The 22,624-nt window shown below is 47.9% G+C and overlaps 1 protein-coding gene across 1 annotated transcript in view; it reads left to right on the top strand.

Moving 5' to 3' along the window:
- The window catches only part of CYFIP1 (cytoplasmic FMR1 interacting protein 1), a 139,247-nt gene that overhangs the window by 108,822 nt on the left and 7,801 nt on the right, over positions 1-22,624 (top strand). The window contains 6 exon segments of the mRNA XM_053582044.1: positions 5,112-5,311; positions 7,349-7,436; positions 16,414-16,557; positions 18,165-18,255; positions 20,256-20,386; positions 21,874-21,946. Coding sequence (XP_053438019.1) covers positions 5,112-5,311; positions 7,349-7,436; positions 16,414-16,557; positions 18,165-18,255; positions 20,256-20,386; positions 21,874-21,946 — 727 coding nt within the window.

Raw genomic sequence — 22,624 nt, 5'->3', positions numbered from 1 at the left:
ATTTGAGCACTGCTAGATTTTTAAATACTTTATAGAATTTGGTAAAATAATTCTGAAGTTTGTTTTATAAAATAAATCATCAAGATTATCAAGTGCTACCCTGAATTTGACAAGGATAACAGTGGAAAACCAGATGTTAGACTGTGTTATCAGTCATAACTAAAACAGTGTGGACTTTTTCCTAAAGCAAAAGATAAAAGTCAGAGGAATTGAGCAGAATCGAGCGCTTAAATGGGTGAGAGCAGAGTCCCACTGCTGGTGTGACCAGCCCTCTTGGCGGGGGTGAAGAACAGGAGGTCTCTCAGGGGTTGTGTGACCCTAGCTCCGTGTGACCCTGACCTGCGACTTGAAGTAGGTACTTGAAGTGGTTTGCAGCTGTCCTGTGGAGGACAACTAGAAAGCTGAATAAAACACAGAAATTACAGTGCGGAAGCCCCTTTAGAACTACAAGTCTGACTCAGTGGGTAGGACACATGCACCGAGGTTGGTGGGTTTGAACCTGGCCCGGGCCTGCTAAACAATGACAACCGCAACAAAAAAATAGCTAGGTGTATTGTGGGCGCCTGTACTTGGGAGGCTGAGGCAAGAGAATCACTTAAGCCTAAGAGTTTGAGGTTGCTATGAGCTATGATGCCATGGCACTCTACCAAGGGCAACAGACTCTGTCTCGAAAAAAAGGAACTGCAAGTCTGTAAAGCACCCTAGGGAACTGCAGTTCCAGAGAGGGCAGACCTCTCAGCAGTGAGCTTAGGGTTTAGTTGATTTTCACAAGCATCAGAGGCTGGGAATCCCAGTGCAGCCCAGGCTGACGGCCCTGCTGAGGGGACAGAAAAGGCACAGAGCTTTGGGTGGTTGTGAGGCCTCCAGTGACCACGCTGCAGACCGGGTACCCAGGTTGCACTAGAGGACTCTGCCAGATTCTGGTGAGGTACAGAAAATCAGGCTGAAGAGGTACATGGTAGGATCCCCAAATCCAGAACAGCATTCCCACAGTCTCTCCATGCTGAGGGTCAGAGACTCACTGGACTCTGAAATGAAAGCTTCCTGGTGGTCAAATTGGAGTTAGACAGGGTCTTTGGAACTACAGCCCAGCCTAGACTCTGCTCCACCCTGATCAGAGGCAGGGTGTGCTCGGTGACAATGACTTCTTTGAGAGCTTCCATAGTTCCCTGAATATGCGTTGCTTAACACTCAACTTAAAATCAATAGACAAGGCTGGGCACAGTGGTATATGCCTGTCATACCAGCACTTTGGGAGGCTGAGGCAGGAGGATCACTTGAGCTAAGGGGTTGTTAGGCTGTTGTGAGCTACTGTACTCCAGCCTGGAAGACAGGGTGAGACCCCGTGTCTTTAAAAAAAAAAAAATATTAATGTAATGGCAAGATCCTGTGACCACATGCAAGAGCAAAAAGCAACAATAGAGACATCTCTTTGGTGATACTGGGTTAGCACACAAGGACTTACAGTAATTGTGATTAATCTGCCCAAGAAGCTGGAGAAACGATGGGTGAAAGACATAATGAAAGGGAAAATTTCTTCAGAGAATTAGAATCCACAAGAAAAGTTTGAAATAGGTATTCTATGCAGGGAACATAATGTTTTTTGAAGAGTTTATGGCAGTTTGAATACAGAGAAGATAGGATTAAGGAACAGAAAGAAATATAAGACATTAGAAAACGTCTGAGCTGAGGAATAGAAAAGTAAGACTTGAGGAAGCAGAAAGGAGCTTAAGAGGCATGGGAGCTAGTGAAGAAAGCTGACATGACTGGAGTGTCGCAGGAGATGGGAGAGAGGTTTGCAGAAGCCTGTCTGAGACCTCGCTGGTCCCTTGGGGGAGTAGGGGGGACTCAGGCTACAGCTCTGTGGACCCACCAGGCCTCCCCTCACCCTGGACCACAGTGTCTTTGAGTCATAATGAATTAATCTCAGTTGAGACCTGGTGTCCAGTAACCCCAAAACGGACTGGTTACTGGGATAAATGGCCGCATGTCCATTTCCACTGGGAAGTATAGCAGCAGGATTTACCCTGTTCACTTTTGTCCATGTCAGAGCACCCGGGGCAGCCATTTTATTACTTGGCTGTGTTGTCCACCTCTTGGCCCCACTGAACTCAGGGAGCCCAGGCTGATGGCTTTGCCTCTTGCTGCCAAGTGGGGGCTGCAGAGGATGGCTTCTGCAGAGCTCTTCAAGGATGCTTGAGGTGAGGTCAAGTTTGGTGGGGCTAGAACAGAGGTTCCATGAACTCGAGATTCAAGTGAAGTAAGATCCTCTTCTGAGACAGAGGTGCATGTGGGAGAAGCTGCCAGGGACAGCATGTGGGCTGATGTGGTTAGGGGTGATGGGGGAGGGAGAAGGCAGGCAGAGCGAGCCAGGGGGTGGGGCAGGAGAGACGAGCCAGGAGGTAGCAGGTGTTGTTACTCTTGGCCCTGGCTGGCCCTTCCTCCCCAACAGTGAGAAAGAGCTTTTTTCACTTAGCAGTCAAGCCATAGATGAGGATCGTGGCCCCAATCCTGTTAAAATGCACATGATTCTTGCAGTTAGCAAGAGCACATGAGAAAGATGGCCCTGAAATGTAGGAAACTGTAACTTTCATCTTTCAAAATGAGCTAAAAGAAATTCAAAAAGTGGTAGTTTCTGTGGAAGAACAATATAACTCAGAATTTTGAAAAATCTGGAAATAAGGTGATTGGAGAAAATAAAGTTTTTGTGTTTGTTTTTTGATTTTATTGAGACAGGAATGCTGGGCCATCAGCCTAGCTCACAGCAACCTCAAACTCCTGGTTTCAAGTGATCCTCTTGTCTCAGTCTCCAGAGTAGCTGGGACTATAGGCATCCTCTACGATGCCCAGCTAGTTTTTCTCTTTTTTGGTAGAGACAAGATCTCACTCAAGAGTTAGGTTGGTCTTGAATTTGAGCTCAAGGGATCCACCTGCCTTGGCCTCCCACAGTGCTGGGATTACAGGTGTGAGCCACTGCGCCTGGAAAGAGAGTTTCCAAAAGAAAAGATGATGGGGCTGATGAAAGAACTAAAAACTAAAGAAAAGAGGTTGTCTCAAAAATGAAGACTACAGTAAAAAGAACATAATGGATGATGACTTAGGAGAAATAAAATCCAAGGAGGAAAACGTTTTAAATCAAGAAGAAGTCAGAGGAAAAAAGAACTTGAGAAGAAGTGATGTCAAAGGCAGAAAACAGAGACCCATCACCTCACGCACATCATAGAGGTCCCTAAAGAAGAAAACCCAAACAACTGAGGGGAATAAAGATTACATTTATTTTTCAACAAAACTTGAAAGTGTGTTTTATAAGCATATATCACATACCTGGGAAAACCGACCCAAACTGGCCTATACCAAGAGATTGCAGTAAAAGTATCAGAAGAGATACTTCTGATAGAAGAGAAGAAAAATCCCTTTGGCTGTCTGAGCAGAGCTGTCAGGAAAAGAAGATCCAGTTTTCCTCAGCCCTTTGCCAGAGCCAAGGAAAGGAAGTGTGAAGCGAGGCTTGGGAGCTGGCCAAACAGATCTTTTGAGAATAAAGGCTGCAGACAGACAGTCATGAAAGTGGAAGGACTCAAGGAAGATAGTTCTTTGCTGTGGAATGAGCTTCAGCCAGAATGGGAGGGCCTCAGGGGGACCCGCACTGAGGACGGTGGGCATGGTGTTTGTGAACACCTCTCTGCCAGGGAACAAGAGGGTCTTTGGGTCCTTCCCTAGATCAGACAGGCAGGGACTCAGACCCACGGCTGCTTTTCTTTGCAAGCATAACTTGGCATGACACCTTGGTGGTTTACCTGTTATTGGCTAAATACGATTTAGATTAAAATTGTTGGTAGAGGCTTTGAACTACACTATACCATTCAATTGCTTTGTAATGCAATTTCGAAATTTACTTATAGTCATGTTAGAATAGGAAAAATCATCCTAGCACTTGGGAGGCTGAGATGGGGCGGATTGCCAGAGCTCACAGGTTTGAGACCAGCCTGAGCCAGAGTGAGACCCCCATCTCTAAAAATAGCTGGCGTTGTGGCAGGCCCCTGTAGTCCCAGGTACTCAGGAGGCTGAGGCAAGAGAATCGCTTGAGCCCAAGAGTTAAAGGTTGCTGTGAGCTGTGATGCCATGGCACTCTTATCTACTGAGGATAACCAAGTGAGACTTTGTCTCAAAAAAAGAAGAATAGGAAAAAGCAGTAGGTGAAATTATTTTTAATAATATCTTTTATTTAACCTTGTATTTTCCCAAATTACCAATTCGGTGCATCCTCCTTACAATGGTGTTACTGAGAGAGACGTGACATACTGGCTCTTCATACTGAATTGGAGTCTGGCACTGGCTGCTGCCTTGGACAGTGCAAATGAGGCAGTCAGTATGAGCATTTCTGGGGCCCTTGGAGAATGTGCTTGCCAGCTCTGCATCCACCTGTGCTTTTTTTTTCTCCTTTGAGTTGGAGTCCCACTTTGTCACCCTTGGTAGAGTGCTATGGTGTCATAGCTCACAGCAACCTCAATCTCTTGTGCTCAAGAGATCCTCTTGCCTCAGCCTTCCAAGTAGCTGGGACTACAGGCATCTGCCATAATGCCAGGCTAGTTTTTCCTTTTTTAGCAGAGACAGGGTCTCTTGTTCAGCCTGGTCTTGAACTCCTGAGCTCAGTTAATCTACCTGCCTCGGCTTCCCAGAGTGCTGGGATTACAGGAATGAGCCAAGATGTGTAGCCCTCTGCCTGTGCTTTTACATAACCCCCAGGGAGAGCTGATTCAGCTGGGACTTGCTGTGGCAGGCTGTGCTGTGCTGCAAGGGGTGGAGGCAGGCTTGAATGGTGTGCTGGGAGGCAGCATGTAGACTGTGCTCTTGTGGATGGCTGGAGGTGATTGCAGCAGAGAAAGGGCAGTGACCCAGTGGGGTGACCACAGAATGGAAGGGGCACTTTGAGGGCTGTGTAGAGGGCACAGTGAGAGGCAAGCTCATGTCGCTGCCACAGCTCACCCTTGCTGGCAGCCACCTTGGTGCAGCCCCCGCTAAGACCTGGAGACCTGAGGGGTGAATCAGGTGGAGGCGCCTGGTTCCTGCCTCGCCCAGAACTGTCCACACACCCTGTCTTTGTGTTCCCACAGGAGCTGGATGGCCTCTTAGAAATCAACCGCATGACCCATAAGCTGTTGAGCCGGTATCTGACCCTGGACAGCTTTGACGCCATGTTCCGGGAGGCTAACCACAACGTATCTGCACCCTACGGGAGAATCACCCTCCATGTCTTCTGGGAGCTCAACTATGACTTCCTGCCCAACTACTGCTACAATGGCTCCACCAACCGGTGAGCATGCTGGCCCATGGTGCTGCTCAGGCGCTACCAGTCTGCTGTTCCCTGTCTTCAGCTCCTTTTACTCCTTCTTATTCCCCACATGCCCCAATCAGAGGTGGACAGAGTTTACCAGTGGTGCAGCATTGCAGGTGTGATGCTTTCAGGGGCCTCCCACAGTGTGAGCAGAGCTTAGGAGCCTCTGGGGAACTGAGTTCCCTCTTCTGAGCATCACCCTGACCTTGGTGCTTCCTACTGGAAAGTTCCTGAAACAGGTGTGTGGACACGAGGCACACACATGAAAACACACACACACATGCAGATACACACGTCTGCACAGCTACATGCACACAGACAGTCACTTGCAGATACATGGAGATAAAACGTTCTTGTACACAGACACATGCGATACACACAGGTACACACACAGACACACATCCTTCTAGCACTGAGGGCTGTGCCAGATGTTCGTTTACTGACGCACAGTAGTCCCGGATCCTTTTGACAAAATCATACCAAGAAGGGAAATGTGCGACTTTCTACTGGGGCCTTAATTTAGGTAACTTTCAGGGCTGCTGTTGATGGGCTTGGCAGCAGTGCTGTGGTGGGCACCGAGCTGACCCAGCAGCCACCTTTCTGCCCCGCACATCCTGTCTGAACACAGGCACTTGTAGTGCAGGCCAAGGGTACCCTCAGACATAACTCTTTTTGTGTATAGCTGTGTTTGGGCAAATGCTTCCTTTTTTTTTTTTTTCCTTAAGTGTAATATGAGTTCATCAAGTTCTTAGAGTTAAATAATTAGCAGATCCACAAGTTTATCTTTGTTATACTTCTTTGCAAAAGTTTTATATGTTTAGTTGATCTTCTCCAGTTTGAAAATATTAGCCATGTTTGATGTTTACGCTGCAAAAGTTAAGCATTTGAGGCCAGATGTGGTGTCTCACACCTATAATCCCACCATTTTGGGAGGCCAAGGCAGGTGGAATGCTTGAGCTCAGGAGTTCAAGACCAGCCTGAGCAAGAGCAAGACCCCATCTCTACTAAAAATAGAAAAACTAGCTGGGCATTGTGGGCACTTGCGGTCCTAGCTACTTGGGAGGCTGAGGCAGAAGGATTGCTGAAGCCCAAAAGATTGAGGTTGATTGAGCTGTGATGATGCCATAGCACTCTACCCAGGGTAACACAATGAGACTTTGTCTTAAAAAAAAGAAAGAAAGAAAATTTAAGCATTTGATTTTAAATAGCCCCTAATCCATTGCCAAGATGAGGCCTCTAGACTAAACCAGTACAGTCCTAAGTACTTGAACAAACCTGTCCTCCCTGATAGCCTATGACTAGAGATCTGAGCATCTGTGACGGCCCATTTTCTCACAGGCTGCCAGCCCCACAGTCAGCACCTTCTGGAGGCACAGCAAAGCTCCATGGTTACCAGTTATCCGAGGATTGGGTTGGGCTCCATGGTTCTGATACCTGCAGACCAGACTCTTTCCCTGAGTTTGAACACTGTTTACAAGGTGTTCCCATTGCAGCTCCTGAGCTTTGGATACATTCATTGTATTTCAGAATTTATCACATTGTATTTAGAATTTATATGTAATTGGGGGCGGCGCCTGTGGCTCAGTGAGTAGGGCGCCGGCCCCATATACCGAGGGTGGCGGGTTCAAACCCAGTCCCGGCCAAACTGCAACAAAAAAATAGCCGGGCGTTGTGGCGGGCGCCTGTAGTCCCAGCTGCTCGGGAGGCTGAGGCAAGAGAATCGCTTAAGCCCAAGAGCTGGAGGTTGCTGTGAGGCGTGTGACGCCACAGCACTCTACCGAGGGCAGTAAAGTGAGACTCTGTCTCCACAAAAAAAAAAAAAAAAGAATTTATATGTAATTCATTCTGTGGTTTTTTGATTGACCAAGATTTCTCCATTTGACAATTATATCAGTTGACTTGGAGGCAGCATTTAATAGATAGGTTATAGAAATTTTTGGAATTTTAAAGAACTACCATTAAAGTTGGTTATCTCTTTTTTTATATCTTTTTCTTTTTAAAATCTTTCTTATTTAGGTTTGTTCGGACAGTATTGCCATTTTCTCAGGAATTTCAAAGAGATAAGCAGCCTAATGCTCAGCCCCAGTATTTGCATGGATCCAAGGTAGGATTGCTAGTATTTCTGTTATAATTTGTAAGTTCATAGCAAAGCTATTTTTAAGTTTAGTTGAAATCAGTTTCGTTGCAATGACTTAAATGTAATCTGCCATGTATGGAATGTTATTGTTTTCCCTTCCTTTCCATTATCATCTTCCTGAGAAGTAACAGTAATTTAAAACAGAAACCAACCACCCATCTCCCCCACCACTGTAAAACTGTCTCGAATTAGTTAGTAGTAACTTGGGCCTTCTGGTAGGTGTCTGGCTGCACCTGGCCTCATTCCTGGTTATAAAACAAGTTGGGAGATTTAAGTTTTAAAACATTGAGGCAAGAAAGTGTGTGGGAGAGGCTCGGGTGTGTTTCTGAGATGGGGCCATAGCTGTCCCAGCTCTATGCCCCAGAGGCAGGTAGGGGGCAAAGTGAGCACAGAGACGGGAAATAAAAAACGACAAGATGTCAGCTGGCAAGTGAGCGGAAACCCCAGAACACTGCATCTGAGATCTGTTAGCTGGGGCAGATGGACGGACAACTCTGGGTATTAGTAATGGTTCATCTTCTCAATATTTCAAGAACTTGTATGGTTCAATAAGGAAAAGCAAAACACTATAGCAAAAAATAAGACAGGTGAAATGAGCAGACACACTCTGCAAAACAAAAAAATAAAAGTAGGCTTGGCACCTGTAGCTCAGCGGCTAGGGCACAGGCCACATACACTGGAGCTGGTGGGTTCACCCAGTCTGGGCCTGCCAAACAACAATGACAACTACAACAACAACAACAAAAAATAGCTGGACATTGTAGTGGGCACCTATAGCTCTAGCTGTTTGGGAGGATGAGGCAAAAGAATACCTTAAGCCCAAGAATTTGAGGTTGCTGTGAGCTATGACACCATGGCCCTCTCCCAAGGGTGACATACCGAAACTCTGTCTCAAAAAAAAGAAATGAATAAAGATAAAATAAAAAGTAGAAATGCAGCCTCACCTGTAACTGGTGAGAAGTATTAACAGCAGTGAGGGGCATAGTGCCTGTCTGGAGGGAGCTGGTTAGAGTACTCGCTAACAGTGACATTCTCTTCCTTGCTGCTGGAGTCAGTGTCCCGGCCCCATGACTCTGGGGGCTACTGGGACTCATCAGTGTGCAAGTGTTCTCACAGGGGGTTGGGGGGGCAGACACTTAGGAAAACAGACAGGTACAAAGTTTGGTGTCTCAGGATGATGACAGGACTCTGTGTGTCCCGTCTGCTGAGTTTCAGAACCAGGGCAGGGAGGGCATGGGCCCTGCCACCCCACACGGCCTGCACCTGGGCACCGGGCCCTGTAAGGTGCCAGCTGGATCAGAGGCATGGAGAAGGACATTCTGGTGCACTCCTTCCTGCCCCTCTGTTCTGCCCCTCTGTTCTTCACAGCGAGACCATCTCCTTTTAGTCCTGTGGGTGCCTGCTGTCCTCTCCCTCAGGCTGGGGCTTAGTGGACTGAGGTGGAAGCATTTGCACCTTGGAGCTAGGAAGACCCCCCCAATCAGTGGGGTGTTTTTGGGGGGCGCCATAGCATCGGCACACACTGCCCACCCTTTGTCCCTTGCAGAGTGGGATCTAGGTGGGCTGAGGGTGACACTGTAAAGATTATGGTGTTGAAAAATTATGTTCTCAGCTCAGCATCTGTAGCTCTGCGGCTAGGGCACTGGCCACATACACTGGAGCTGGCGGGTTCGAACCCAGCCTGGGCCTGCCAAATAACGATGACAATAACAACAACAAAAAATAGCCAGGTGTTGTGGCGGGCACCTATTGTCCCAGCTACATGGGAAGCTGAGGCAAGAGAATCCCTTATGCCCAAGAGTTTGAGGTTGCTGTGAGCTGTGATGCCATGGCACTCTATTGAGGGCAACACAGTGCGAGACTCTGTCTCAAAAAAAAAAAAAAGAGAGAGAGAGAAATCATATTTTCTTTAGTTTTCTAGAGGCTTATTTATTTTTTAGCAACTCTAGGATGGCAATTAAAAATATAATGCAGGGCGGCGCCTGTGGTTCAGTCGGTGGGGCGCCGGCCCCATATACCGAGGGTGACGGGTTCAAGCCCAGCCCCAGCCAAACTGCAACAAAAAAAATAGCCGGGCGTTGTGGCGGGCGCCTGTAGTCCCAGCTGCTTGGGAGGCTGAGGCAAGAGAATCGCTTAAGCCCAAGAGCTGGAGGTTGCTGTGAGCTGTGTGACGCCACGGCACTCTACCGAGGGCCATAAAGTGAGACTCTGTCTCTACAAAAAAAAAATGCAATTTAGCTACTCCAGAAGGGTATGGATGTTTGAATGTGGTGGTTACTTTACAGATGTGAGATGAAGGACTAGCAGGGGCAGCAGCACTGGAGCAGAGAGAGAAGCACGGGGGCTGGGAGCCTTGTTGGTACATGGTCCCAGGGGATTCTGGGCCAGGGATATTCTCCATTCCTAAGATCGGCCATAGTCCTGCTTGTCCGACCTTCTCTCCTGTGGCACCACCTGTCAGTGGACACCCGGGTCTCTGTGTACTGGGCTTCCTGCACCTCCTCGACTTGTCCAGACAGATATGCAGGTGCCCAGCACGTGGTGACCGGGCCTCTCCTCCTGGGGATGGGACAGGTGTGCACATGTACTGTTCCTCACCTCCTGAAACCCTGTGGGTCATTGTAGGACTCAGCTGTACACCCAGCTCACGTGGTCCTTCTAGGAAGGGTTAAAGAAGGACTGAGGCTGATTTTTATGTTATAATGTGATATGCAAATCAAAAGGATATTCTTAAAAAGGATTAGAATAAGAATAAAAGTTCTGATGCTCCCTCAGAACTAAAATAATTTTTGTGTAATTTTACAAGACAGGCCTAGGAAGTTTGGTAAGTAAGATAAAAATTTCTTGGATCTCTGTGAACTAAAAGATTGGCTTGGCTTGCCACTGAACAATTTAATCCCTCTGAGAGGTGTGACCACCAAATAAATTTCTGTTACTCCCTGATGAAGAGAGAAGAATTTGTAGGGAAGATGAGCTGAGCCAGGCAACTCTACCTCCTGCACCTGCTTTCCATCCTACACCCACGAGCCTGGTGAGGGTAACGAGAGGAGTGTGGTTCTGGCTTGATGGTCTGCATGGCACTGGGCCATGTGGGTGGCAGCCATCCACCTTTGGTACTGGGGGACCGAGTCCTGGGAGAGAACCTAGGTGGTGTTTTTTCTTTTTTTGTTGTTGTTGTTGTTTTAAGATAGAGTCTCTCTCCACTGCCGTGGGTGGAGTGCCCTGGTGTCAGAGCTCACAGCAACCTCACTCTCTTGGCCCTCTGACCTCAGCCTCCCAAATGGCTGGGACTACAGGTGCCCGCCACAATGCCTAGCTATATTTTGGTTTTTAGAGACAGGGTCTCACTCTTGCTCAGGCTGGTCTCAAACTCCTGAGCTCAGACAATCCACCTACCTCAGCCTCCTAGAGTGCTGGGATTACAGGCGTGAGCCCCCACGCCTAGCTTGAGTGGTAGTTTTTGAGATCCCAAGACAGCATTGTCAAGTCCATTCTTACGGTCCAGAGCTCATCTGTGTGTCCACCATGGAGTTTAAGGCCCTGAGACAGGACGACAGAGAGACAGCATTTTGTCTGTGTCCAGAAAGACAAGATGTGAGTCCCCTGTGCTGGTGTTGTCGGACCCAGGGGTCTGTCTGTCTTTCATCTAAGCCAATTAATGGAGAAGTGGATGAGAGAATAATGATTTTATTTTTATTTCTAGAAAAGTAATTTCAGAGAATAGCGAGGATATTTCCTGAAAGAGCTGTTCTGTTCTCTTTGGGGTTTTTGTTAATTGTGTATTTTCTTTTCTTTCTTTTTTTTTTTTTTTTTAGAGACAGAGTCTCACTTCGTTGTCGTAGTGCCATAGAGTGCTGTGGTGTCACAGCTCACAGCAACCTCTAACTCCTGGGCTTAGGCAATTCTCTTGCCTCAGCCTCCTGAGTAGCTGGGACTACAGGCGCCCACCATAACACAGGGCTATTTTTGTTGCAGTTTGGCTGGGACTGGGTTTGAACCTGCCACCCTCAGTATATGGGGCCGGTGCCCTACTCACTGAGCCACAGGTGCTGCCCCGTTTATTGTGTAATATATATTAAATAAATTCTCCCTCATAGATTATAAGGTTGTATAAGGTTTTTTTCATCTTAAAGTGGTTATATTCTTAAAGTATTTTTACTTTGGATTAAATTTATACTCAGTCCGTACTTCGGTCTGCAGTTGGGGCGGGATAGGAACGGGTGGCAGACACTGGGGTTGGAGCGTCAGAGGAGCTATCAGAGGTATGCTGCTGCTCCACAGAGGCCATGTCGGCTGGGTGCCCACAGCGGATTCAAGTTTTGGCAGAACACCCTCTGATATTTCTAGAACATAGGAGGTTTGTGAGTTGTTACAAGTCTCCATCCCCAGCCCCCCAGCCTCCCAGCCTCTCATCCTCCTGGGAGGCTGTTTCCAGTACTATGGTTTTGGGATCTGGTCTTGTGACTTTATTTATAGAAGGCATTGTGCAAGAACAGACAATCCTAGATGGCGGCATACAGGTATCTGGACTCGCCACGGCCTGTCCCACAGCACCCTGTGAGTCATGGCTACTTAGGACAACGGCAGCTGCCATCACTGGAGGGCAGTCCCTGACCATCAGAGCACCGTGCCCACTTGGGACAGGGCACCCCCAGTGCCACCCCCATGGCTCATGATGGGGTCCACAAAGCAGGTGCCCTTTGGGGGAAAAAGAGATGACTTGACTTTGATTATTTGTCTTAATGCAACTGTTTGTAACTGAACTTGAACGTCACTGTAATAGATTTCAGCCTCAGATTGAGAAATTATGCCTGTGTCATTTTTGTTCTTAAAACCTAAACCAGTAATTTTTTGTTAGATTGTTTGGACTCTTTAATATAAGAGACACTGATATTGACAGCTCATCTTATGCATGTAATGTGATACTTTTCTAAGATTCCCTCCAAAAAGGCCAGATGCCAAAACACAATGTCAGAGTTGATTGGTGTGTCCAAAGCCAGGTAATTTACAGTGTCTGTGTTTCTGTCAGTTCAAAGAACTGATTAGGTCTTTCTTTCCAAATGATGAACAGGGCTGGTGTCTTGTGGGAATAAAATCAGCTAAGATGATCAATCTGATCATGACAATGTTATCTTTTTGGTTCTTGGGAATGGCACCACTTATGGAATGCCTGCTTTGCTAAAATGCTTTCTTGAGCACAGTCCTGGAATTCCTTTTCCTGTAAGATAAGATTATCTCTAACTCACAAAGACAGAGTGTAGTCAAAGTTAGAGAACGCTGGTTGGAAGGCCAGTTAGTCCACAGCCAGCTTTGTCAGGGTCCCCTGCCCACTCTGGATGGCAGACGAGGCCGGAGTCTGGGCCGGTGTGAGCAGTAGTCTTCCCTGACCCAGCCATGAGGCCCGACATGCGGAGCTCCTGGATTTAAGTGTTCGACAGGGTGGTGCTGTAACCTCCCTGCCTCCAAGTGGTTAACTCATATCCCCTATTTGTTCTCCTGCCTTGTGTTGTCTCTGGGGTGTGTCATCTTTGGGGTACGCCTCGTCCACAGGGATGTTGGGCACATAGGCCAGGGGCCACTGAGTGACACCTCCTGTCACAGCAGCACCTGAGCCAGTCAGGACCACTCTGGGAATGAATTTTCTCTCTTGTAACACGCGGTCATTTGATTTCACTGGTAATTTTCCCATTTTTCTTTCAAGCAAAAACCTTACAGAGAGCCCAATGCCTAAAGCCGCAGTGGTGGAGCTTAGAGGAAGGGGTGTATCTGTGGTTGACTCTGGAGGTTAGAAGACTTGGGCAGGGGACAGGCACAGGTCTCCATGCTATGATTTTGTCCCACCTGGTTAGTGCAGTATATTTTAATCAGTTTAGACTCTGACTCTATTTGGACACAAACCTGGGGATTCACTAAGACACTCAGGACTCACATGCTCACAGCTGTGGCTCATCACAGCAGGATATAGAGCAGGGTCAGGGAAGGGAAAGATGTGCCAGATGGAGTGTGCTCGGAGCCAGATGGAGTGTGCTCAGTGCCAGATGGAGTGTGCTCGGAGCCAGATGGAGTGTGCTCGGTGCCAGATGGAGTGTGCTCAGAGCCAGGCACAGGTTCACAGAGGACACGCAAACTCTTTTTGCCCAGGGAAGAGAAACCAGGTGGACACTCATGCCCAAGGCTGTCCTGGAGCTGGTCACATCAATTGGTAACACAGGGAACATTCCAAGAACTAGTTCCCTGCAGTTACAGATAGGCCCTCCTGAAGATATGTGAGAGTTGAGCAGCTAGGTATACTGTGTTCTTTCTGGTAACCCCTTGGAATCCTGGTGTCGTGCTGTGGTTCTCAGCGTCTGTACAGGAGATATGCAGCATGGTCACAAAAGGAAAGAAGATAGTTACCTAAATGGAGATAAGGTTGCTACCCTTTGCTCAAAGTACTGAGATGCTGGTAACAGTAGACTGTGGTAAGTTATGTATATATGTATATATATGATGCAACCCCTTAAACATTTTTTTTTTAATTTTCACTTATACATGTGTTCATTAGGCTTCCACTTTTTGCCTTCACAAAATTTAAAAGGCTCAACATTTATCAACAATAAGGACCAAATAGGGACCAGAAACAAAAACCTCGCAAAGAACGAACAAAGACAAATACATTCAGAAGAGAAATCAGATGATTGCTGCAACGAAGTATTAAGCAACAAAAATAATAGTAATGCAAAGAAGTAACATTCACATTGTCAAATGAGAGTATGTGTATTATGGAATGCTTTGACTCTGAGGTTCAGTATGGAGTCATCAATTAACTTCTTCTTCTTTTTTTTTTTTTAACTTTAAAAAAGTTTATGTGATTACCCAGGAAGGCAGAGAGAATGTAATGGAGGAATTATAAAACAAGAGATCAGTAGGTTTAAGCCCTAACATATCAATAATTACATTATGTGTAAACGTATAAATGGGCATAGATACAGTTGAAAGTCAGAGATTGGCAGAATGGATTTTTAAGAAAACAAGATTCAACTATGTGGCATAAGAAACTCACTTCTTATTAATGACAGAGATAGGACATAAGTGAAAAAGTGGGAAAAGATACAGCATGCTGGTATTCATCAGTAGAAAGCCAGAGGAGCTATGTAAATATAAAGAAGACATCAGAGGAAAAACATTACCAGGAACATTACATGACGATTAAAGTTTCAAACCACCAGGGAAACATGGCAACCCTAAATGTTTATGCACCAACAACAGAGCTTCTATCCTAGAAGCAAAACCTGATAGAAGTGAAAGGAAGAGTAAGCAAACACTTCTACAGCTCATGTGGGGGACTTCAGTCCTCTCTGTCAGCAATAGAACAAGTAGACACGAATTCAGCAACAGCAGCAAACTGAACATCGTCAGCCATCAGGATCTACCTGAGGTGTGGAGAACGCCCCGCTCACAAGGGCAGGGTGCACACTCTGTTCACCACAGTGGACCATATCCTATGCCATAAAGCAAACCTCAAAAAAGTCAAAAGAATTGACGTCACAGATGAACAGAGGGCATTCTCTGACCACAGTGAACCCACACTAGAAATGGGTAACGAAAAGGTGACCAAAAAATCTCAGACACTCAGATGTTGGCATACTTTTAAGTAATTCGTAGGTCAAAGAAGAAGTTGCAAGGAAATGTGAAAACACATTGATCTGAATGAAATGCAAATACATAGCGTATTACAATTTGTGGACACAGTGCTCACACTGGGGGGAGGTCTTCCTGTTGTCTGTCCATATCCCCAGGGAGCTCAGGGGGGTCCTCTTGTAGGAACCACCTGACCACCTTTCTTCGCTCTCCCAGCCTGGAGCAGCCTGTGACTCCAGGAGAAGATGGCTGCCCCTGCCCGGCCCCTGCCCTGTTGGAGTCTGTCCTTGGGCATCCCTCCCGGGGGTGGGGCGAGACTCGAAGGTGCATTCATTTCTCATTCCAGACCTCCAGACAGCTTCTGTCCAAATGGCAGTTCAATGAACAGTTGAAACACCAAATGATTTTGTTTTCTTTTTCTGTTTTACCAAGTTTGCTTTTCCTAATGGGTTGAACAGGTTTTGGGACACTAATCCCAGTAGGGATAGTGTGTTTTACAAGTAAATTCATGGATCTCCGAACCGGGTGGGGTGCCTGTGTGCGCTGTGTGATCCCCACCTGCCCTGCGTGATCCCCACCTGCCCTGGTGGTCCCCACCTGTGCTCCATGATCCCCACCTGCCCTGCGTGATCCCCACCTGTGCTCCATGATCCCACCTGTGCTCCGTGATCTCCACATGCCCTGCGTGATCCCCACCTGCCCTCCGTGATCCTCTCCTGCCCTGTGTGATCCCCACCTGCCCTGCGTGATCCCCACCTGTGCTCCGTGATCCCACCTGTGCTCCGTGATCCTCTCCTGCCCTGTGTGATCCCCACCTGCCCTGCGTGATCCCCACCTGTGCTCCGTGATCCCACCTGTGCTCCGTGATCCCCACATGCCCTGCGTGATCCCCACCTGTGCTCTGTGATCCCCACCTGCCCTGCGTGATCCCCACCTGTGCTCTGTGATCCCCACCTGCCCTGCGTGATCCCCACCTGCCCTCCGTGATCCCCACCTGCCCTGCGTGATTCCCACCTGTGCTCTGTGATCCCCACCTGCCCTGCGTGATCCCCACCTGCCCTCCGTGATCCTCTCCTGCTCTCCGTGATCCTCTCCTGCCCTGCATGATCCCCACCTGCCCTGCGTGATCCCCACCTGTGCTCCCCACCTGCCCTGCATGATCCCCACCTGTGATCCCCACCTGCCCTGCGTGATCCCCTCCTGTGCACCGTGATCCCCTCCTGTTCTCCGTGATCCCCACCTGTGCTCTTTGATTCCCACCTGCCCTGCGTGATCCCCATCTGCGCACGCCTGTACTGACCTGCTGACCCACCCCTGTCCGCAGGCTTTGAACCTGGCCTACTCGAGCATCTACGGCAGCTACCGGAACTTCGTGGGGCCTCCGCACTTCCAAGTCATCTGCAGGCTGCTTGGCTATCAGGGCATTGCCGTGGTCATGGAAGAGCTGCTGAAGGTCGTTAAAAGCCTGGTGAGCTTCCCTTGATGGACATGCCTCTCTCCGTGTCCCGGATCGGGTTCCCAGCAAGTTGCGGGCATGTGCAGTGAGAGACCTCCCCCGCCTTGCCAAACTCGGGAGAATGGTTTTGTGTTCCTTAACTGATTGGTAGGAGTTAAAAAATCATGAAAATACTGCTTTCCAAACACAGAGTATAGTTGGCCCTACATATCTGCAGGTTCTAATCTGCAGATAATGTTTAAGAAACAAAGCAGCACCTATAGCAACTATTGACACAGCACCTACTCATATCGGGTGTTATTAAGTAAACTAGAGCTGATTTCCAGGGTATAGGGTGGTGCACACAGGCTGTTTGGAGACATTGCCACTTTATTCCAGGCTTTGGTTCCCACAGAAAGTCCCTGCTCCTGCCCCTGGTAAAGGGCCACCGATGTTGCCCAGGACTTACAGGAAACAGCACTCTGGAGAGGGAGACAGGGCCAAGCTGCCTTTGCTGCTTTGTGTTGCGATTGGTGCATGTCTGGGAAAGGGCTGTTCTTTAAAGACTCCATTTTCCACGGGTGAAACACCAGTTTTCGTAAAACATGTATTTCAAAGAAACGTTGGTGTTGGGAGAGTGGAGTAGAGAGTGTTGGCTACGAGAAACTGTAAGTGCAAGGAGGCTGCTGGTGTTTCTGGGGCCAGGGCCACAGGGGTGGCGGCCTGCTCCTGTGCCACCTCCCTGCACAGGCACCTGTCACTCGGGCACAAGTATGGGATTTAGATGGCAGATCCAGGTCAGAATTATGCAGTGCTACCATTTGCCTGGAAGCCTCAGAGTCTCCAAGCCCTTTAGGAGGGAAAGATAGAGAGAATGATGTCATGTGTAGGCTATGAAGGATATGGTTTTTTACTTAGAATATCTGGCATTTATTGAGAAAGCACTTTTTAAAATCTTTATTCTTTTTTTATTTTAATAACCTTTCTGTAACTGATCCCATTTTGTTAAGCTTCTTTATTGCCAAGTACAGATTTTCTAGTCTTTCCCATAGTTTATACACGAGCCAGGGGAAAGCTTGAAGCTGTGTGTTATGGCCACCTGAGTATGGCAGCCCATCAGGACATAGGGTCCTGACCCTAATGCAAAGTACAGCCTAATGGAATTCTAAGAAATTGACAAATCCATGGCCATATAGGTCAGGATGAAAAAAGATTAATTAAACTACAGAAGAGCTGGGTCCTTTCACATAGCCATGACCCAAGACCCACCCAGGCCTGACAAGGACCCCTAGGGTAGGGTTACTGGCACCCCAATCGTGGTGACATGGGCCAGTCTAGATGCCAGACCTAGTCCATCGTGAGAACTGCAGTGCTTCAAGGTAATGATGTGTCATGTGTAACATAGCAGGTGGATCTCTCCCCCTTCTTCTGTCACTCCTTGCCTCTGAAAAGCAGAATTATGGTTTAGAATGTGAATTTAGTCTTGTGAAGACCCCTGGTGAAGGTGCCCCCCCCTTTCCATGCACAGCCAGCATGAGTCTGCAGCCCTGTCCTGCTGACAACTCATTTTTAGGGTGTGCCCCAGCTACAGCCTCCTGGGAGGGCAGAGGCCAGTGGCTGAAGCAGCCTGTCTCCTGCAGCTGCAGGGTACCATCCTACAGTACGTGAAGACGCTGATGGAGGTGATGCCCAAGATCTGCCGCCTGCCCCGGCACGAGTATGGCTCTCCTGGTAAGCACAGGACCCTGGGCTGGGTATAAGTGCCCCCTCAGCACACATGGAGTGCATGGTCACGTCCCTAGAGGAGGAAAAGTCCAGTCTTTAGACCACAGTGAAGGAGTACAGGCCAAAGGTTACTGAAAAATGTTAGATTCACCTTCTCCACATTAGGGCGGGGGAGTGGTGCCCAGACCAGAGTCTAATGTATGCTGTCTGTTTGCCACACTTGCCCTCTCCTTTGGGGAGCAGCATACATGAGCAATTAGGCTCTGGTCTGCCACACTTGCCCTCTGACTCAGGCCTGTCCTGCTTAAAGGCTGGGGGCCCTAGGGCAGATGTGCCCTTCCCGGCCGGGTTTGTGTGGCTTGTAGCAGGCTGGTTTAGGCTATCCAAACAGGTAGCTTTGGCTAGGTGTGGTGGCTTACACCTGTAATCCCAGCACTCTGGGAGTCTGAGGCGGGTAGACAGATTGAGCTCAGGAGTTGGAAACCAGCCTGAGCAAGAGTGAGACCCTTGCTCTACTAAAAATAGAAAAACTAGCCAGGCGTTGTGGCAGGTGCCTGTAGTCTCAGCTATTTGGGAGGCTAAGGTAGGAGGATCACTTAAGCCCAAGATTTTAAGGTTGCTGTGAGCTATGATGATGCCACAGTACTCTACCCACAGCACAAAGTGAGACTGTGACTCAAAAACAAAAGAAAAGAAAAACAAAACAACAAATAGATAGTTTTAATGGTCTCAAGCTGTTTTGCTTGAGTACCTTTGTCAGGGTACCTTTGTCACCTAATAAAACTGCCTTTTGTCTCTTAACCTCATATTTTCTTGAAAGCTGGACATTTGAATACTGGCTTTGTCTTGATCCCACACTCGGGTAACCAACAAGAGACCATCCTGATGGGCAGTCTGTCAGGGTGGCAGTCTCCCAGACACTGCCTGGTGCCTGCACTGCTACTGGTAGTTGAGGGGACGGCAATATGTCCCCTTTGGCTTCCATGAAGAGAAATAACCATCAATGTGCTTTGGAGAATCTAATCTTTTTTTTTTTTTTTTTTTTTTTGCAGTTTTTTTTTTGGCCAGGGCTGGGTTTGAACCTGCCATCTCCGGCATATGGGGCCGGTGCCCTACTCCTTTGAGCCACAGGCACCGCCTGGAGAATCTAATCTTAATTTATTGTCAGAAGGTAGACAAGGAATATTGGAATGATACACCTAATGTGGTGTCCTGAACAGAGATTGGAAATTTTAGGCCAAATCCAGCATAGGTCTGAGCCCACATAGTGGTGACTGGGCACCCTACTGAGAATGGAAGACAGTGAGGGTGGGGAAGCCAGGTGTGGGCTGTGGAGAGGAAGGCCGAGCAGGTGGCCAGCTGGTCCTGTTGGGGTGAGTGGTTTCAGATCTTTCACTCTCTAGCTTTGTTCTTGGTAGTTTCAGTTCTTTTGGGTCCTCTGCGTGACCACATTTCAGAGTGGAGTCAACCTGTCAAGTTTTTGATCAAGTCAGGCTCTCTGGTGCCTTGTGCCTTTCCGTGCCCTGGGACATCATCCAGGACATTGATGAGACAGACACTTGTCTCACCTGTCACTGAGGAAGTTTGCAGGTCTCCCCAAGGAATGTGATGTTAGCTGCAGAGTTCATAGACACCTTTTATCAGATCAGGTTCTTTCCCTTCTGTGCCTGAGAAGATACTGAATTGTAGCCAACATCTTGTTTTCCTTCACTGAGGATGATGATGTGGTCTCTCTCCCTTGTTCTTGTGATGTGGTGACATTCCATGGCCTCCTCTAAGACACAGGCTGACCAGGGAACAGGCATGGCAGCCAAGGTCCCGGACTGCAAGTTGTGTGGCAGGCATGCTCAGGTGGCAAACAAAGCTGATATTGGGGGAAGGACATTGTGGCCATAACCAGGCATGGTGGCAGAGTCAAAGAGCAGGTGCTTGCAGGGGTGGCCCAGGGCTGCTGAGGCTCTGCTCCTCCAACCTCCACCAACCCTGTCCCTGGCCATGTCACACAGGTATCCTGGAGTTCTTCCACCACCAGCTGAAGGACATTGTGGAGTATGCAGAACTAAAGACTGTGTGCTTCCAGAACCTGCGGGAGGTGGGCAATGCAGTGCTATTCTGCCTGCTTATCGAGCAGAGCCTGGTAAGTGCCCGCCAACTGCTCCAGCCACCCAGGGGAAGGTTTTCTGTGCTGAGTTCTCAGTGTGGGAGAGGGAGAGTTGTAGAGCTGGTTCTGTTCTATGGAGACTTTAATTTGAGTTTGTTCCTTATAATTGAAAAAGAAAAGCATAATAGAATTCGTTGTTTCAAGAATATTTTCCTATGTGAATGAACTTGAAAATGTTCTATGACCTAATAATTTGTGACATCTAAGCTAACATTTGACCTACACACACTCTGCGTTACCTGAGGCTGTTGAGCAATGGAAGTGTGGTTCCCTTGACTGAGGAACTGATGGTTACATTTTACTGAATTTTTTAACCAATTTAAATTTAAACACCTACATGTGCCCTGTGGCTGCTATGGTGGGCAGGGACACCTGGAAGCCTGCTGCACTCAGGAAGCAGCACAGTAGGTCTCGAATTCTTTTTTCTTTTGAGACAGAGTCTCACTTTGTCATCCTGGGTATAGTGCCATGGCGTCACAGCTCACAGCAACCTCAAACTCCTGGGCTCAAGCGATCCTCCTGCCTCCACCTCCCAAGTAGCTGAAACTACAGGCACCCGCCACAACGCCCAGGCTATTTTTTGGTTGTAGCCGTCATCGTTGTTTGGTGGGCCGGAGCTGGATTTGAACCTGCCAGCTCGGGTGTATGTGGCTGGCACCTTAGCCGCTTGAGCCACAGGTGCTGAGCTGGGCTCAAGTGATTCTCTAGCCTCAGCCTCCCAGGCGCCCGCCACAACGCCCTGCTATCTTTAGAGACGTGGTCTTGCTCTTGCTCAGGCTAGTCTTGAACCCGAGAACTCAGTTAATCCATCCACCTTGGCCTCCCAGAGTGCTAGAATTACAGGCATAAACCACACCCGTCCCAGACATGGAATTCTGGACTAATTGCCTCTCAGTGGTGTTACTGGGCTGCTTCTCTATCTTCTGCACATCATGACAGTGGATGGTGTCTCTAACCTGTGGTCTATAATGTTAATGTTTACCTCTACTGTCCTTCCTGATGTCAGAACCTTAGAAACCTTTAATCTATTTATCTACCTTTTATCTATTAAACCTACCAATTTATTTGCTGCAAATCTGCAATGTTACTGTAGTCATGGCTGTAATCTGAGCAGTTTGGGAGGCCAAGGCAGGAGGATCACTTGAGTGGGGGGGATGTGCCAGTGGTAAGTGGTGCTGCTCACCTGTGCCTGTGTTTGAGTTAATTAAAAGTAACTAAAATTCAAAATTCAGTCCCTGGAGCACACTGGCTGTATTCTAAGTACTTAATAGACACACATGACTGATGGCTGTTGTAAGGGACAGCTGAGGGCCAGGATGCTTTCATCACCCAGAGTCCTGCTGACAGGCTGCTGAGAGTCTGTTTTACACAAAAAGGGAAAGGTATACCTCGTTTTCAGCACTAGACTCTGCCCTCGCTGTGAGATACACTTCCTCACTCACCATTCTCTTTCTCTGCTCTAGTCGTTAGAAGAAGTGTGTGACCTGCTGCACGCAGCTCCTTTCCAGAACATCTTGCCTCGAGTCCATGTGAAAGGTGAGTCCGTGTGTTCCTCAACCCAGCAGTCTGGGCTGCCCTGCACGGAGCCGGTCATGACCCTGAAGAGTGTACAGAACCTAGTGAAGTGAATACCGAGGAGCTGAGGTTTATATGGCTAAAGTGACATGACGCTCCAAAGTAGTGTGAGAGCAGAGTTGGAAGTGGTTGGTAACTTCTGTAGCAGACGACGGACACTGCTGTTCATGGAACTAGTCTGCTTTCACTTGCATTTGGAATTTTTTTTTTTTTAGAATATATAAGTATACATTTATTTTATATTAGAGAAAGGGAGGTGAGTGGTGGGAAGAGATGAGAACAAGAGAGAAAGGAGCAGAGAGCAGGGAGTGAGAGAAGGGAAGATCGACATTTGGAATTCGTGATGAGTTTTAAAGAAATGAATATTGAGCAGAAAATCAGTCCTGTCATTTTGATTAAAATATCAAATAAACCAGCCAGTTCTGAAAAAGAATTTTCAGCCATCTGGCTCTGAGAAGCACCATGGCAGTTGGCAAGAACAAGTGCCTTGTGAAAGGCACAAAAAGGGAGCTAAGAAGAAAGTGGGTCATCCATTCTCTGAAAGATTGATGTGATGTGAAGGCACCTGCTCTATTCGGTATGAGAAATACTAGAAAACGTGAGTACAGAAGACTCAAGTACCAACATTGCATCTAAAGG

Source organism: Nycticebus coucang, chromosome 2, assembly GCF_027406575.1.
Source record: "Nycticebus coucang isolate mNycCou1 chromosome 2, mNycCou1.pri, whole genome shotgun sequence".
In the NCBI taxonomy this organism is placed as follows: Eukaryota; Metazoa; Chordata; class Mammalia; order Primates; family Lorisidae; genus Nycticebus; species Nycticebus coucang.
The sequence above is the reverse complement of the archived record's forward strand: the minus strand, read 5'-3'. Positions and strand labels throughout refer to the sequence as shown.